This window comes from Taurulus bubalis (genome assembly GCF_910589615.1).
Source record: "Taurulus bubalis genome assembly, chromosome: 1".
NCBI lineage: Eukaryota > Metazoa > Chordata > Actinopteri > Perciformes > Cottidae > Taurulus > Taurulus bubalis.
In genome coordinates, this window is record NC_136589.1 from 18,562,256 (window position 1) to 18,578,998 (window position 16,743).

At 46.6% G+C, this 16,743-nt stretch overlaps 1 protein-coding gene across 1 annotated transcript in view; it reads right to left on the reverse strand.

Moving 5' to 3' along the window:
* Nucleotides 1-508: 508 nt before the first annotated feature.
* g2e3 (G2/M-phase specific E3 ubiquitin protein ligase) overlaps nucleotides 509-16,743 on the reverse strand; it is a gene marked incomplete at its 5' end in the record, with an annotated part of 32,068 nt that continues 15,833 nt past the window's right edge. Inside the window, 16 exons of the mRNA XM_079224908.1 lie at nucleotides 509-1,293; nucleotides 1,463-1,628; nucleotides 1,827-1,866; nucleotides 2,044-2,216; nucleotides 2,290-2,474; nucleotides 2,561-2,715; nucleotides 2,825-2,989; nucleotides 8,313-8,406; nucleotides 8,611-8,735; nucleotides 9,106-9,222; nucleotides 9,797-9,903; nucleotides 10,646-10,811; nucleotides 10,909-11,033; nucleotides 11,625-11,726; nucleotides 12,070-12,167; nucleotides 12,488-12,550. Of these exons, the coding sequence (XP_079081034.1) occupies nucleotides 893-1,293; nucleotides 1,463-1,628; nucleotides 1,827-1,866; nucleotides 2,044-2,216; nucleotides 2,290-2,474; nucleotides 2,561-2,715; nucleotides 2,825-2,989; nucleotides 8,313-8,406; nucleotides 8,611-8,735; nucleotides 9,106-9,222; nucleotides 9,797-9,903; nucleotides 10,646-10,811; nucleotides 10,909-11,033; nucleotides 11,625-11,726; nucleotides 12,070-12,167; nucleotides 12,488-12,550 (2,282 nt within the window). The 3' untranslated portion in view covers nucleotides 509-892. The remainder of the gene's footprint in view (nucleotides 1,294-1,462; nucleotides 1,629-1,826; nucleotides 1,867-2,043; nucleotides 2,217-2,289; nucleotides 2,475-2,560; nucleotides 2,716-2,824; nucleotides 2,990-8,312; nucleotides 8,407-8,610; nucleotides 8,736-9,105; nucleotides 9,223-9,796; nucleotides 9,904-10,645; nucleotides 10,812-10,908; nucleotides 11,034-11,624; nucleotides 11,727-12,069; nucleotides 12,168-12,487; nucleotides 12,551-16,743) is intronic.

The window sequence follows — 16,743 nt, forward strand, 5'->3', positions numbered from 1 at the left end:
TTGTTTCATTACTATTTTCTTGGTGAGGACATTAAAGGGTTAAAGAAGTCTCACTCTGCCAGTGGTTGAATGTACTTAAGTACAGCACTTGATTTCATGTACTTAAGTACATTTTTTATGTACTTGTACTTCTTCTGCAACTTTATACTTTTATACTCTTTATTGCTATGCACCAAATGTATGTTTCAAGTTGTTTAGGTATGATTAAGATTACAGACTCCCTCCAACGATGCTCCTTAAATATGCATATAAATAAAAGCATGCTATTTAATTGCATTTAAACACAATCTCTGGTTTTATTTGGCTCCTAAAATGTTTTAATTTCGGTTCATGTGAAGCACTTTGTTTTGCAAAGTTCTGTATAAATAAAGTTTATAATCATTATGCAGGAGAAACATTCCTATGGGATATAAGTTACATAATTATCATCCACATTATGTTGTTTTTGTATTTGTGAGCTGTTAAAGAAATCCAGACAACAGCAGTTTGTATGTTTATTATCCACGAGTACTGAAACATGCAGCAAACAACAAAGTTAAAGAAAAGGACAGAAAATAAGACAGAAATCCATAAACTGATAATCAGGAGCTGAACAGATGATTGTTATTATTATTATTGCTGTAAAATGACATTAAAACAATAACTGATCAGATTTAAGGCGAAGACTTAAATAAATCTGCAGGTCGGAAGTGATCCCAGACTCAGACCAATAAAGAAACTCTGGCCTACAGATCAAACTATGTACAGGTCAAATATGGCTGAAACAAAAGCAACCCCGAAGAATCATCTTTTTCAGCAATAAAGATGATGAAGATGGGAAGAGAGCAGAGAGATGGGCAACATAAATAAAACATGCAGATCATAAAGTCCTCCTCTTCCTCCTTCTCCTCCTCTAGCTGGCTGTGGGGAGGAGGTGCAGGTGGTGGTGATGGTGACCCCCTCCTCCTCCTCCTGCTGTGAGGAGGAGGTGCAGGTGGTGGCCTCCACCACCTCCTCCGGCTGTGGGCAGGAGGTGCAGGTGGTGGCTGACCGCCTGCTCCATGGAGCTCTTGAAGGCCTGGTAGGAGGAGCAGACGGGCAGGAGGAGGTGGTTGGAGCCGGGCTCGCTCTGAGGGAAGAGACCCTCGTCCTTCAACAACAACAACTCCCCCCCTCCTCCTCCTCCTCCTCCTCCTCTCTCCTCAGGGTGGAGGAAGGAGATGGAGGGAGGAGGGAGGAGGCCTGCTGCTGGGAGCTCCTCAGCTCCTGTAGCAAAACGAAGAAGGTCCTGCAGAGAGATAGAGCTCCTCCCAACTGAGTAGAGGAAACAAGAGGCGAGGAGAGGAATCAAGAGGGGAGGAGAGGAATCAAGAGGTGAGGAAACAAGAGGAGAGGAATCAAGAGGGGAAGAGAAACAAAACCAGAAGATTAATATATTTCCTGCCTTTAGCTTCCTGTGGATCTGGATCCTGCCGGTCCTTACCTTCACAGTCCAGCAGGAGGCGTCTCCAGAAGGAGGAGACGGGCGTCTCTCTGCTCAGCCGGACCTCCTGCTGGGAGAAAAGGACGCTGAACACCTGAGTGAGCGTCCGAGCCGAGAGACGACAGTCACAGAACACGTTGCTGAAGGCCGCCGGGAATAGCTGCACCTGGATCAGATTACACCTGGATCAGATTACACCTGGATCACTGGATCAGATTAAACCTGGATCAGATTACAGCGGCGTGAAACCTGTCAAACCTGAAGCAGGGCTTCACTGATATATGTGGGTTAAGGGCAGTTTGAGCAAGGTGAGAAAGTCAAAATCCATCTGGACAGCAGAGGGTTTATACACCTTTAAACTCACCTGATCGAAGACACCCAGCGTCTGCAGGCCCTCCCGAAACCTGCAGGAGGACACACAGACACGCACACGCAAACAGACACACACACACACACACACACACACACTTAATATGTAGCTTTTTGGCCGTCGACTGGGACAAGATGCAGAACTATCCTGTAGATGAGAGGAAGCTGAGACTTCCTGTCCCTGTGGGCGGGCCCTGAAGCAGCCGCTCTACCTCTGCAGAGGCAGCTGCATCCTGGTGATCATGGTGAAGCCGACCAGGTCCTCCACCAGCGCCTCCCTGTCCTCCAGGCCGCCGACCGGTCGCTCACAGCCGGCAAGCTCCAGGAACTCCCGGCTCGCCGCCACGACTTCGATCAGCTCGTCCGCAGACTCCGCCTCCGCGATCTGAAAAGAAACAGTCAATTTGAACCATTCGACTTGGACGACGCCCCCACAGTGATGTCAGTGGGGGACTCACCCGTGTGACCAGCAGGGTGGCGAGCGCGTCGGGGGTCATGTGCGTGACGGCGAGCGGGCGGTTGGGTGGGTGGTTGAAGAGACACTGGTAGAGGGCGCCGGAGAAGAAGGTGACGGGAGGACCGCCGTGAGCCTGAGACAGAGCCAGCAGGCAGCCCACGTCGAAGTACAGGTCCTCACGCAGGGCTGCAGACCATCATAGACCATCAAAGACCAACAGCTGCCGCCGGTTCCGAGAATTTTAATAAAGACTGAAATAGAGATCTACATACCCTGGGAGTCCAGCGCCAGGTTCTTGGATCCGTCTGGACCCTCAAACACCACAGAGTCCTGGATCTGCTGCACCAGCAGCTTCAGGAAGTACTGCCTGGCCGTGTCGCCGTCCTTGAGGCTGCTGGGAAATGTAGTCAGCTGGTCGCCTTTGAAGCTGGATGGAGATGACGAGAAGACAAGAATGAAGTATGTTAACACGTTGACCAATACCCGGTTGGAGACGAACTTTACTGAGATAAAAGGTGTGCTTGTCGTCCGCTCACCAGACGGACAGAGTGCGTGTGGGGTCGAAGTCGGGCCTCCTCACTAGCTCCACCCCTGCAGACAGAGCCTGGTCCCCGTCCACATCGACACTGAGGGGAAAGAGCTGAGGGCGCAGAGCCTGCAGGGTCCCCTCAGTTGATCCGGATCCAACAGGTAACGACGGTCTGAGAGAAGAGAGGGAGGGGTCACGGAGCTGTCAATCAAATTTAAAAGGGACCATTCTTCATGACAACAAACACCTGGAACATCACCTAGGCCCCGTTCCTTGTACCTGGCTAACTGAGTTAGCCAGACACAAGTCAGGCTTTTCGGTTCCACGAAGCAAGTTGGGCAAAATCACTATAGCAACACATCCAAAAACCTGAGCATGCTCCAGTGCAGGCTATTATCCAGCTTAAATTAGCGAGATGATTGACATCAGGCTATCTGCTCAAGCTTCGTCGCTTGTCTCTCACAGAGACAAGCGACGAAGCTAATTTGCGCCGCGATTTTTCACGTTTGGTGTGAACACCCTCGTTTCACTCACGCGAGTAAACTGCCGCGGTGGATGCGGTGCGATAATTCGCGCCGCGTCCGGTGTGAACACGGCATAACAGTACAATGGCAAATAAACTCAGAGGAACCTCTTATTATTTGTCTGCTGAGAAGCAGGAGATGAACATGAACGCATATGAGGAAGTCAATACCGTAGTCATTCACAGCAAACGCGTGAATCTCTGTGAGGTCGTCTTTTCTGCTGTTGCGTCTCTCAATATTGAGCATGAATTGAGAGCGGCCGTATCAAATCTACAACCCCGTTCTATAAAGATTTGTAGAGGAAAGCAGCTCACTGCAGCCACTAATACTGATACAACTTGATGGCTCACATATAGTCAGGTCCATAAATATTTGGACATTGACACATTTTTCATTATTTTGGCTCTGTACACCACAACAATGGAGTTGAAATAAAAACATGATGTGCTTTAAGTGTAGACTTTCAGCTTTAATTTGAGGGTATTTACATCCAAATCAGGTGAACGGTGTAGGAACTACAACAAATTCAAATGTGGCCATCCTCTTTTTAAGGGACCAAAAGTAATTGGACAAATTAATATAATCATAAATCTAATTGTTACTTTTAATACTTTGTTGAAAATCATTTGCAGTCAATGACAGCCTGAAGTCTGGATTCCATAGACAACACCAGACGCTGGGTTTCGTCCCTGGTGATGCTCTGCCAGGCCTCTACTTCAACCGTCTTCAGTTCCTGCTGGTTCTTAGGGCATTTTCCCTTCAGTTTTGTCTTCAGCATGTGAAATGCATGCAATTGGATTCAGGTCAGGTGATTGACTTGGCCATTGCAGAACATTCCACTTCTTTGCCTTAAAAACCTTCTTGGTTGCTTTCGCAGTATGCTTCGGGTCATTGTCCATCTGCACTGTGAAGCGCTGTCCAATGAGTTCTACAAGGGAACCAGTTCCATTGGCAGCCATACATGCCCACGCCATAACACTACCTCCACCATGCGTCACTGATGAGGTGGTATGCTTTGGATCATGAGCAGTTCCTTTCCTTCTCCATACTCTTCTCTTCCCATCATTCTGGTACAAGTTTATTTTTGTCTCATCTGTCCATAGGATGTTCTTACAGAACTGTACAAGCTCTTTTAGATGTTTTTTGGCAAACTCTAATCTGGTCTTCCTGTGTTTGAGGCTCACCAATGGTTTACATCTTGTGGTGAACCCTCTGTATTTACTCTGGTGAAGCCTTCTCTTGATTGTGGACTTTGACACAGATACACCTACCTCCTGGAGAGTGTTCTTGATCTGGCCAACTGTTGTGAAGGGGTTTTTCTTCACCAGGGAAATGATTCTTCTGTCATCCACCACAGTTGTCTTCCGTGGTCTTCCGGGTCTTTTGGTGTTGCTGAGCTCACCAGTGCGTTCTTTCTTCTTAAGAATGTGCCAAACAGTTGATTTGGCCACACCTAATGTGTTTGCTATCTCTCTGATGGTTTTGTTTAGATTTTTCATCCTAATGATGGCTTGCTTCACTGATAGTGACAGCTCTTTGGACTTCATATTGATAGTTGACCACAACAGATTCCAAACACAAATACCACACCTGAAATTAACTCTAGACCTACTCCTTTGACCTAGATCTACTCCTTGTAAATGAAAAAACGAGGGAATTACACACACATGACCTTGGAACAGCTGAGCAGCCAATTGTCCAATTACTTTTGGTCCCTTAAAAAGAGGGTGGCCACATTTGAATTTGTTGTAGTTCCGACACCGTTCACCTGATTTTTTTTATTTCAACTCCATTGTTGTGGTGTACAGAGCCATAATAATGAAAAATGTGTCAATGTCCAAATATTTATGGGCCTGACTGTATCTGCACTCATTCTGCTTTGCAAAAAAATATTTTATTGTTTTCCACAATAAGCTATTTAGTAGTAACTAAATATTAGTTGTTTTTTGCACGGATATAACTTTATATAAATTTTTCTAACAAAGTGATAAGTCTTTTTTTTTGTCTGATGGAGCAATCTGGTTTAATTGAAAGTGATTGCAATGTTCTTTATTCTATTATATATAAAAGCACAGATGGAGTCACTAGTACTGTGAAGTATTACTTTGTAGCACTGTGAGGTACTACTATGTAGTATGTCCGTCTGTCTGTCAGTCGCTCCCCCCCCTGAAGCTGTAAACCTAGGGGAAACACTGAATACTCTTCCATGCCAGTAGGCAGCGCACTAATTACCTACCACATATGTTGTATTATGCTACAATGTGACATTCTGTAACTTGTTGGGTTGTTGGTGTGCCGCGGGATTTTTTTATTGTAGAAAATGTGCCGCAGCTCAAAAAAGGTTGAAAAACATTGTTCTCATCAACGTGTCGGCTTGTTTTATCACTTTCTGTGGGAACGTCATTTTTAAGAGACAGGGTTGCATATATAGTACATGATACATAAGCACATATAGTACATATATCATAATAAGTATCTATTAATTTGTATCAACTCTTTGGGCTTGTTTTTATCTACCTATTCTGAAAGAGTTGAGAGAATTATTTACACTTGCAAGATCTCATTCGATGATGCATTCCATGAAGCCTACTGCCAGCAGGCACATTTAAATAAATATAATCTGATTGATTGGGATGATGACGCACTTCAAATTAGCCGACACATTTCCCCAACACTTACGCATTTAACTCTGATATTTTGTCATGCTTATGTCTAGCCCTCGCAGCGGTGGCGGTGTTAGACTTTGCCATGATTATGGTCTTGACTTCCTCATATGCGTTCATGATCATCTCCTGCTCCTCAGCGGAGAAAAAAGAGGCGGTTCCTCTGAGTTTATTTGCCAATGTACTGTTAGAACATCATGGTTTCATTGTACTGTTAGAACATCAGGGTTTGGGTGATCGAGGCTTCCCCCTTTTGAAGTAAGACGGGCACGCGCAATTATCCTGATGACTGACGTCTGGTTCGAATTAGGGGTGGGAATCACCAGAGGTCCCACGATTCGATTTTATCACGATACTTGGGTCCCGATTCGATACTATCACGATACTGCGATATATTGAATATTGCGATTTTATTCCCTTTTTTTCACCGCAAATTGTCCCCAAAGGAATACTTGTCAACATATTGTATCTAAGAAGATATCGTTTTCAGTCTGTTCATCTCACTTCAATCATTTTTATTGCAGCAAAATGTGATTGTCAAGCAGACAAACTGACCAACACCTTCATAAATGTTGCACCTGACAAACTGAACTGCTTGTGTTACAGTCTGCATAGTCGCGTCATTCAAGCTGGATGCGCCAGAGCGGGGGCGGGGCTTATCTCTGTCATTTATCTCCGTGCAAAGAGTTTCCATTTCTGCCATCCACCATGAAAATAACTACTATTTCTGCGTTATACTTGTTGTGGAAATCCCAAAGAGGTCGGAGCATCAAACGCCGCCGTGTCTGGGTTCATAATAATACTTCTTCAAGAACTGCGTCGGGATGACGGTGTTAAGGATTAACAGGCGGCCGTGTTAACTGGCGACTTTTCGGCCGGAGGTCACCAGTTAATCCGCCTGTTAATCCGTAACACCGGCCGCTTCCAGCGCTACGAGAGTACCAGCCGCCAGTTTGATTTATGCTTGAGTTAACGTCTTTGACCAGCGCCGTGTCGCGGACTTTGTCCTGTGCGCCGTGCAACAGCTGTGCAGCAGCACCGCTACGAGTGACAGGAAGTCCAGACGTTTGATTTACACGCGGACGGCACATTTTTCATTTCTTTCTCCGATGCCTCCCATAATGGATTACATAAAAAAAAGATCGATACTTCTGTGTATCGATACAATATCGCCACGCAAACTATCGCGATACTATGCTGAATAGATCGTTTCCCCCACCCCTAGTTCGAATTAACGAGACCGTTGGATCAGCCTTTGAGAAACCGAGATAGCCTGACTCCAATCATCGGCGTAATTTAAGCTGGATAGTAGGACATTTTATCAACTTAGTTGAACCACGTACGAGGAACGGAGCCCAGGGCCCTATTTCTCGTACCTGGCTCAACAAAATCGAGAAAATGTCCTATTATCCAGCTTAAATTAGCGAGATGATTGACATCAGGCTAACTCGGTTTCTCCACGGATGATCAAACAGTCTCGTTAATTCTAATCAGACGTCAGTCATCTGGATAAATGCGCGTGTCCGCTCTTCTTCAGAAGGGATAATAATCGAGCACTGACACCACGATGTTCTAACAGTACAATGGCAAATAAATAAACTCAGAGAAACCTCTTTTTATTTCTCTGCTGAGAAGCAGAGAAATTTTTCTTTGAAAAATAAAGAAATTTCTAAGGGACCCCAAACTTTTGAATGGTTGTGTGTGTATGTATGTACATCTATCTATCTATCTATCTATCTATCTATCTATCTACCTACCTACCTATCTATCTATATCTCTCGAGAAGCTCTCGTAAATTAATTATTTCTTGTCGGCAGAATCTATAGCGCCGCCTACAGGAAGTCATCCTGATGTCAGAACGGATCTTGGCGATCTGGAAGAACTCTCTCCCTATGAAGCTAATATAACTAATATCACTCCTTCGTCAATGAGGAAGGGAGCTGCCTTTTTTGTCCGGTGGGAGTGGCCAGCGTATCCAGTGAATTTCAGTAAGCCTGCCCGGGAGCAGGTCATACATTTTTGGCTGTGCTATAGTGATTTATCTAAACTTGCTTCGAGAAACCGAAAAGCCTGACCTACGTCATCTTATGCTGAAAATTAGCCCGCTAACTCAGTAAGCCAGGTACGAGAAATAGGGCCCAGGTCAATGAAGGTTTGTCAACGGTGCGTTAGGTTTGTGTACCTCCTGAAGCTGATAGAGAAGAGGTGTGTTAGGTTTGTGTACCTCTTACAGCTGATTAAGGACACGTGTGTTAGGTTTGTGCACCGCTTACAGCTGATATAGAGGAGGTGCGTTAGGTTCGTGTACCTCTTACAGCTGATGGAGGAGTGGTTCGGGGACAGGTGGCGTTTAGACAGCAGACTCCTCCTCTGTCCTCCCTGAGGAGACGCAACCAGGGAGGCTGGAGACAAGGACACGATGAACTATTAGTAACAATATCAATAATAATTACCAATCAATTCAAAAAGTTCAACCCCAAATGAAAACAAGTAATGACCAACATTTGAAAATACTTTTTGAAATATTAGATGTATTTCCTATCAGTAAACCATAATTTATATTATTATTATTATTATATAATTATTGAATAATCGGTGCATCAGACCTCTCCCGTCAGTCGCCTTGGTACAGTCGCTGCAGGCCCAGTCTCTGGTGTCCAACTTCAACCCCGAACATTTCCTGTGAGTTCCTCTGGAGCCACACAGCCGGCAGCGAATCACCTCAAACCAGCTGGAGCAGCAGCAACAACAACAACGACGATGACACGGTCACACATTGTGCTTCCAAGCAAAACCAGAGAATTCACACACGTCTTCTCAAAAACACCTGGTGCCTAGTACCCACAATGCAACACAAGGTTGCTTCACGCTAGCAGCCAGGACTTCTTGTGTTGCTGCTCAAGAAAAACTATTTGTTTACATATAAGAATAATCAAGAAATGTGGATTATTTTCTTAGTTAATTGTCTTTTTTCCCCCCTCACAAAATAATTAAAAAGTACCAATAAGAGTTCCATCTTTAAGTTATTTACTTTAAATGTAATGGACGATTAATGACAGCCACTGTATGTTTATTCTGCGCTAACGCCAGGACGTAAATACCCCGTCTTGGCGGTGTGCGACCGGCCTTCGTTGGAGAGGCAGGCGAGAGCGTCGCAGTGCATGTAAACCTCCAGCAGCTCTGAATATGCGTTTGCCTCCAACTCCCATGATGCATCTCTGCAGACAAGAAGAAATAAAAAAAATTAAAACGGTCTCCTGTTTTAAGCTCCATCCTCAATAATACACCGTTTTAAAAGAGGTGTTAAAACAACTGGTGTAAACAGGAAGTAGACTGGTTGTTGAGTTAACATACAACAGAGTATTGGTGTACTTTTTTAAGAATGAAAGGTGATTGATACTGAAGATCTTCCTTTATATTTCCACCATTGCACTCAGACACATTTAGTCATTCTGGAGAGCATTTATGTTTTTGTTCCTTTAAAGTTTCTGTGTGAAGTACAGTTTTATAAAATGTAGAACAGCTGCTCGTAAACACAACACCTGAGACCTGTGTTCATGTTGAGGCACCTGGTGGTCGATCAATCATCACCTGATGTTTGTGGACCAATCAGAGGACACGTCGTGTCTGATGAGACCCAAATAGGAAGTGAACGTCGCACTAACGAAGCATTGAGGACACTCGGCGTAAACGTAGTCTTGAGTGTGACGGCTGGTTCTACCCATGATCCCTTGTTTTCCAGGGTCCCTGCCTGTTGCGGGCACGTGACCGCGTCCTAAAAAGCTGCATTACCTCTCTGGGATGCAGATCCCCATCCGCAGCATCTCCTCCTGGAAGCTCTCCTTGTTGCTGCAGAGAGTACATCTGAAAAAGAAGAGGCCGGAGCTGTGGGCCTGACGCTGGACCACAGACAGGCACACAGACAGGACCACAGACAAGCACACAGACAGAAACAAAGACAGGTACACAAACGGGACCATAGACAGAAACACAGACAGAAATAGAGAGGATCACAGACAGGAACACATACAAGCACACAGACAGGACCACAGACAGGCACAGAGACAAGCACGCAGACAGGACCACAAACAGGCACACAGACAGAAACATAGACAGAAACACAAACAGGTAAACGGCGGTGCTCTCCTGGAAATTAACTACAAAATAAATATGATTCTGTCTTCGCGCTTCAAATAAAGAAGATTAATGGATGAAAATAAATAATATATAATAATAATAATATTACACTTAATAATAATAATAATAAACTATTTTTTAAATTAACAAACAAAAATAAAAAACATACAGATAGTGAGAATAATTTATATGTAAAAAATAAATAAATATTTTTAAAAGATATAAATACATAACAAAATAATAATAATTCTTTTATATGTTGTGTATTTTTTATTTTCCTTTAGATATGAATTATTTTCTCATTATAGTTCCACATCGTGTTATTTGCTTATTCAAACTTTTGTTTTAATATTTATTATTTTACAAATATATATATATATATATATATATATATATATATATATATATATATATATATATATATATATATATAAAATTATTTATTTTTTAATGGCATATTTAAGATACTCTGAAGATAGTGGGATAAACAAACAGACGAGCCACCTGCACACAGTCCCGGTGGAACCAGCTTGCGTGGCAGGACGGGCACTTGAGGACGGAGTAGCTCAGGACGGGCTCGATGGGGTCCAGACAGACGGAGCAGGACTGAGGCAGACTGAGGTCCAGCCCCCCCAGAGACTGGGTAGGACTGTGGTCCGGGCAGTACGACCTACACACAGAGACAGGTAGACCACATTGACCTTCTCATCCAGGTAGAGGTCATCAATGTGCCCTTTGACCTTTGAAAACTACAGTGTTTCACTCACGGGAAGAGTCCCGCAAACTGAGAGATGAAGCTGCGCTTCCTCCCGCAGGGGAAGTGGACCATCCTCCTGCAGCTGCTCACGAAACAGCCGACGCTCGCTCCCTTCTTCTTGCAGACGCAACACATCTGAAACATAGGTGGAAAACACACGGTAAATATACAGTAAATACACAGTAAACAAACTTAAAACACACGGTAAACAGACGTAAAATACACGGTAAGCACACGATAAATACACAGTAAACACAATGTAAATACACAGTGAATACACAGACAACACATGGTAAATATACGGTAAACACGCGGTAAAAACACAGTAAACACACGGTAAATATACGGTAAATACACAGTAAACACACGGTAAATACACAGTAAACACACTTAAAGCACACGGCAAATACACTTAAAACATACGGTAACTATTCGGAAAATACACAGTAAACACACAGTTATAATAAATGGTAAATACATGGTAAATACACAGTAAACACACACTATAAGATAAACACATGGTAAGCACAGTAAATATAAGATAAACACATGGTAAATATACAGTAAACACACGGTAAATATACAGTAAATACACGGAAGAAATATACGGAAAATACACAGTAAACACACGGTAAATACAGTATACATAGTAAATACACTTAAAACACACAGTAAACGCATGATGAAGATGCAGTAAACACACATAGTGAATAATTACTCTCTCACCAGTCGAGCCGAGCGGCGGATCTCCTGCTTGATGTCGTCCACCAGGAAACCAAAGACACCCTCATCCTCCTCTCCTCGCTGGTACACTCCACAAGACGTCAGCTGAGACACACAAACACACACACACACACAGACCACACATACAGACAGACAGACACACACACAAACACAGACACACACACGCACACACACAGAGACAGAGACACACCACGCAGACACACAGAACACACAAACACATACCGAGACACACACATCACACATCACAGACACACACCACAGACAGACACACCACACACACACACACAACACAGACATGCACAGACACACACAAAGACCACACACACACACACACACACACACACACACACACACACACACACACACACACACACACGGTAAGACAGTGCCATAGCTAGCCCTGTACTCTGCTGTGTCTCAGACTCACCAGACAGAAGTAGTGGACGGACATCTTGTGCTCCTTCAGCGTGACCTTTTCCCCGAACACGGCCGGGTCGTCCTCACTGAGCCGGCAGAGAGCGCAGCCTGGACACGAGGAATCGGCGGTCAGTTCATCTCTTCATCAACATATTATACAGGCTCATCACAACATAGAAAGCCACTTTACACTGTGGTGACTCACAGAGTTCACTTTTCACACGTTTATGAACTGAAAAATATTTAATCTTCAGAAGACTAGGAACTGATGGATGACAACCTCTAAAAACGCAACAGAAGAAGAAGAAGAAGAAGAAGAAGAAGGAGAAAAAGGAGGAGAGGAAGGAGAAGAAGGACAAGAAGTAGAAGAAGAAGGAGGAGGAGAAGGAGAACTTCCTCATCCTTCTGACAGCACATTGCTCACTCACACTCCTCGTCTGCAACCTGCGACCTCGTTGCCTTCTTCTTCTTCATGTTGGTGTAACGCGGCTCTGTAAGACACAGATCAATAACAATAATATTCTTTATTTATACTTTTAAACATCAAGTTTACAAAGAGCTTCAGAGACTTGAAAACTAAAAAATACAACATGCAATACAAAAGTTCAATACCGACAATAAATAGAAACATAGATCAAAGACAATACAAATCTGAACAGATCAATTATTAAAATTGTTCACCAGATAAATTGGTCGTGAATGAATACAAAAACTTCATAAGACGTTATAAATACCTAAAACAATGTCTCATATGAACAAACCGTGTTCAACAAATCATAAAACACAGCTCACGTCAAGTTAAAGATAAAAAAAGACAAACATGGACTTTATCTTCGGCATAGGTCGGATGAATATTAAATGAAGAACCTTATTTATTTCTGCGTCGCTTCGTGAGGTTTAATCCGCTTGTTTATGTGCACTTCGGATTATCCGTCGAGTTTTTAAATTGCCCTCTTTCAAAACAAAAGGAGGGCGTTTCCGTTTCCGCTTCTTCTTCTTCTTCGGGTGTTAGGGGCTCTCCGTATCCGGTTTGCTGCTTCAGCGCTCCCTGGTGGACGTAAGGCAGACAGGTGGATACTTATCTATGTTATTATACTTTTACTCAAATACAGATCCCTAAAATCAATAAAGTCTTATTTTAACCTATGCTAATACCCAATAACATATATTGTAATGTAATGAAATACAATAACATATATTATATATAATGAATCGCCACCTTAATGTGGTGGAGGAGTTTGAGTGGCTCAGTGATCCTGGGAGCTATGTTGTCCGGGGCGTCAGCCCCTGGTAGGGTCTCCCAAGGCAAACAGGTCTCGGGGGAGAGCCCAGACTAAGAGCGGTTCAAAAAACCCTGATGATGTACGGCCCACGGAATGAAGCTACCTCGCCCGGACAAGGGAAACCGGGGCAGAGCCAGACCCGGGAGGGGAGCTCGACGGCGAGCGTCTGGTGGCCGGGCTTTCACCCATGGGGCCCGGTCGGGCTCAGCCCGAAAAAAGATCATGGACCAGCAACCCTGTGGACTCACCACCCGCGGGGGGAAGCATCGGGGTCGGGTGCTATGCAGACCGGGCGGCGGGCCAGGCAGGAGACCTGGGCGAGCCGATCGCCGGCAGCATAGACTAGCTCTAGGGACGTGGAACGTCACCTCGCTAGCGGGGAAAGAGCCGGAGCTGGTGCAGGAGGTGGAGCGGTACCAGCTAGATTTAGTTGGGCTCACCTCCACGCACAGCATGGGCTCTGGAACCAAGCTCCTGGAGAAGGGTTGGACTTTGTCCTTTTCTGGAGTTGCCCAGGGTGAGAGGCGCCGGGCGGGAGTGGGGATACTCACGAGCCCTCGGCTGAGCGCTGCTATGTTGGAGTTTTCCCCGGAGAACGAGAGGGTCGCCTCCCTGCGCCTACGGGTTGCAGGGAGTAAAGCTCTGACTGTTGTCTGTGCTTATGCACCGAACAGCAGTTCGGAGTATCCGGCCTTCTTGGAGTCAGTGGGAGGGGTCCTGGAAAGGGCGCCGCCTGCCGACTCCATAGTTCTCCTGGGAGACTTCAACGCTCACGTGGGCAATGACAGAGAAACCTGGCGGGGCGTGATTGGGAGGAACGGCTTGCCCGATCTGAACCCGAATGGTGTTTTGTTGTTGGACTTCTGTGCTAGCCACAGTTTGTCCATAACGAACACCATGTTCGAGCATAAGGTGGCTCATAAGTGTACCTGGTACCAGAACACCTTAGGCCGGAGATCAATGATCGACTTTGTAGTCGTATCATCTGGTCTGCGGCCGTATGTCTTGGACACTCGGGTGAAGAGAGGAGCAGAGCTGTCAACTGATCACCACCTGGTGGTGAGTTGGATCAGATGGCGGGGGAGTCGGCTAGAAAGACCTGGCAAGCCCAAACGTGTAGTGAGGGTGAACTGGGAACGTCTGGCAGAGGATCCTGTCCGGGAGGTCTTCAACTCCCACCTCCGGAAGAACTTCTCACAAATCCCGAGGGAGGCTGGGGACATGGAACCCGAGTGGACCATGTTCAAAGCCTCTATTGTGGACGCGGCTGCTCGGAGCTGTGGCCAGAAGGTCATCGGTGCCTGTCGTGGCGGCAACCCAAGAACCCGGTGGTGGACACCGGGGGTGAGGGAAGCCGTCAAACTGAAGAAGGAGGCCTTTCGGGCCTGGCTGGCCCAGGGGTCTCCTGAAGCAGCTGACGGGTACCGGCAGGCCAGAAGGGCTGCAGCTGCGATGGTCGCGGATGCTAAAACTCGGGCATGGGAGGAGTTCGGGGAGGCCATGGAGAAGGACTTTCGGTTGGCCTCAAGGAAGTTCTGGCAAACCATCCGACGGCTCAGGAAGGGAAAGCAGGGCCTACCCCAGGCTGTTCTCAGCGGGGGGGGGGGAACTGCTGACCCGGACTGGGGACATCGTCGGGCGGTGGAAAGAGCACTTTGAGGAACTCCTAAACCCGGCTAACATGTCCCCCGGAGAGGGGGCAGCGCCGGAAGTCTTTGGGGTGGTTTCTCCCATATCCCTGGCAGAGGTCGCTAAGGTAGTCAAAAAGCTCCTTGGTGGCAAGGCGCCAGGGGTGGATGAGATCCGCCCTGAGATGCTGAAAGCGCTGGACATTGTTGGGCTGTCTTGGTTGACACGCCTTTTCAGTGTCGCATGGGGGTCGGGAACAGTGCCCATGGACTGGCAGACCGGGGTGGTGGTTCCCATCTTCAAGAAGGGGGACCGGAGAGTGTGCTCAAACTATCGTGGCATCACACTGCTCAGCCTCCCGGGAAAAGCTTATGCCAGGGTGCTGGAAGGGAGGCTCCGACCGCTTGTCGAACCTCAGATTCAAGACGAGCAGTGCGGATTCCGTCCCGGTCGTGGAACAGTGGACCAGCTCTTTACCCTTGCAAGACTACTGGAGGGGTCCTGGGAGTTTGCCCAACCAGTCTACATGTGCTTTGTGGACTTGGAGAAGGCTTTCGACCGGGTCCCTCGGGGGTTTTTGTGGGGGGTGCTGCGGGAGTATGGGGTGCCGGACCCGTTGGCACGGGCTATCCGGTCTTTGTACGCCTGCAGTAGGAGCTGTGTTCGTATCCTCGGTAGTAAGTCAGACACGTTCCCGGTGGGTGTTGGCCTCCGCCAGGGCTGCCCTTTATCACCGGTCCTGTTCGTGACCTTCATGGACAGGATATCTAGGCGCAGCCAGGGGGCGGAGAGGATCCGGTTCGGGAGTCTCGGGATCGCCTCTCTGCTGTTCGCGGATGATGTGGTCCTGTTTGCCTCCTCGGATTGTGACCTCCAGCATTCACTGGGGCGTTTTGCAGCCGAGTGTGAAGCGGCAGGGATGAGAGTTAGCGCCTCCAAATCTGAGGCCATGGTGCTCTGCCGGAAACCGGTGGATTGCTCCCTCCAGGTGGGGACAAACTGCCTACCCCAAGCGAGGGAGTTCAAGTATCTCGGGGTCTTGTTCACGAGTGAGGGTAAGGTGGAGCGGGAGATCGACAGACGGATCGGTGCGGCTGCAGCAATAAAACAGGCGCTGTACCGGTCCGTCCTGGTGAAGGGGGAGCTGAGCCGGAAGGCGAAGCTCGCCATTTACTGGTCGGTCTATGTTCCAACCCTCACCTATGGTCACGAACTCTGGGTCGTGACCGAAAGAACGAGATCTCGAATACAAGCGGCCGAAATGAGCTTCCTCCGCAGGGTGGCCAGGCTCACCCTTAGAGATAGGGTAAGGAGCTCGGACATCAGGAGGGAGCTTGGAGTCGAGTCGCTGCTCCTTCGTGTCGAAAGGAGTCAGCTGAGGTGGTTCGGGCATCTAGTCAGGATGCCTCCTGGACGCCTCCCATTAGAGGTTTTCCAGGCACGTCCAACTGGTAGGAGACCCCGGGGAAGACCGAGGACACGCTGGAGGGATTATATCTCCCGGCTGGCCTTGGAACGCCTCGGGATCCCCCAGAATGAGCTGGAAAGTGTTGCGGGTGAGAGGGAAGCCTGGGTCGGCCTGCTGAACCTGCTGCCACCGCGACCCGACCCCGGATAAGCGGCTGATAATGGATGGATGGATGGATATTATATATTATAATCCAAATTAATATGATATAATCCAATATAATTTAATATATAACAAAATCCAATATAATATAATTCAATATAAAATAATACAATATAATATAATACAATATAATATGATATAA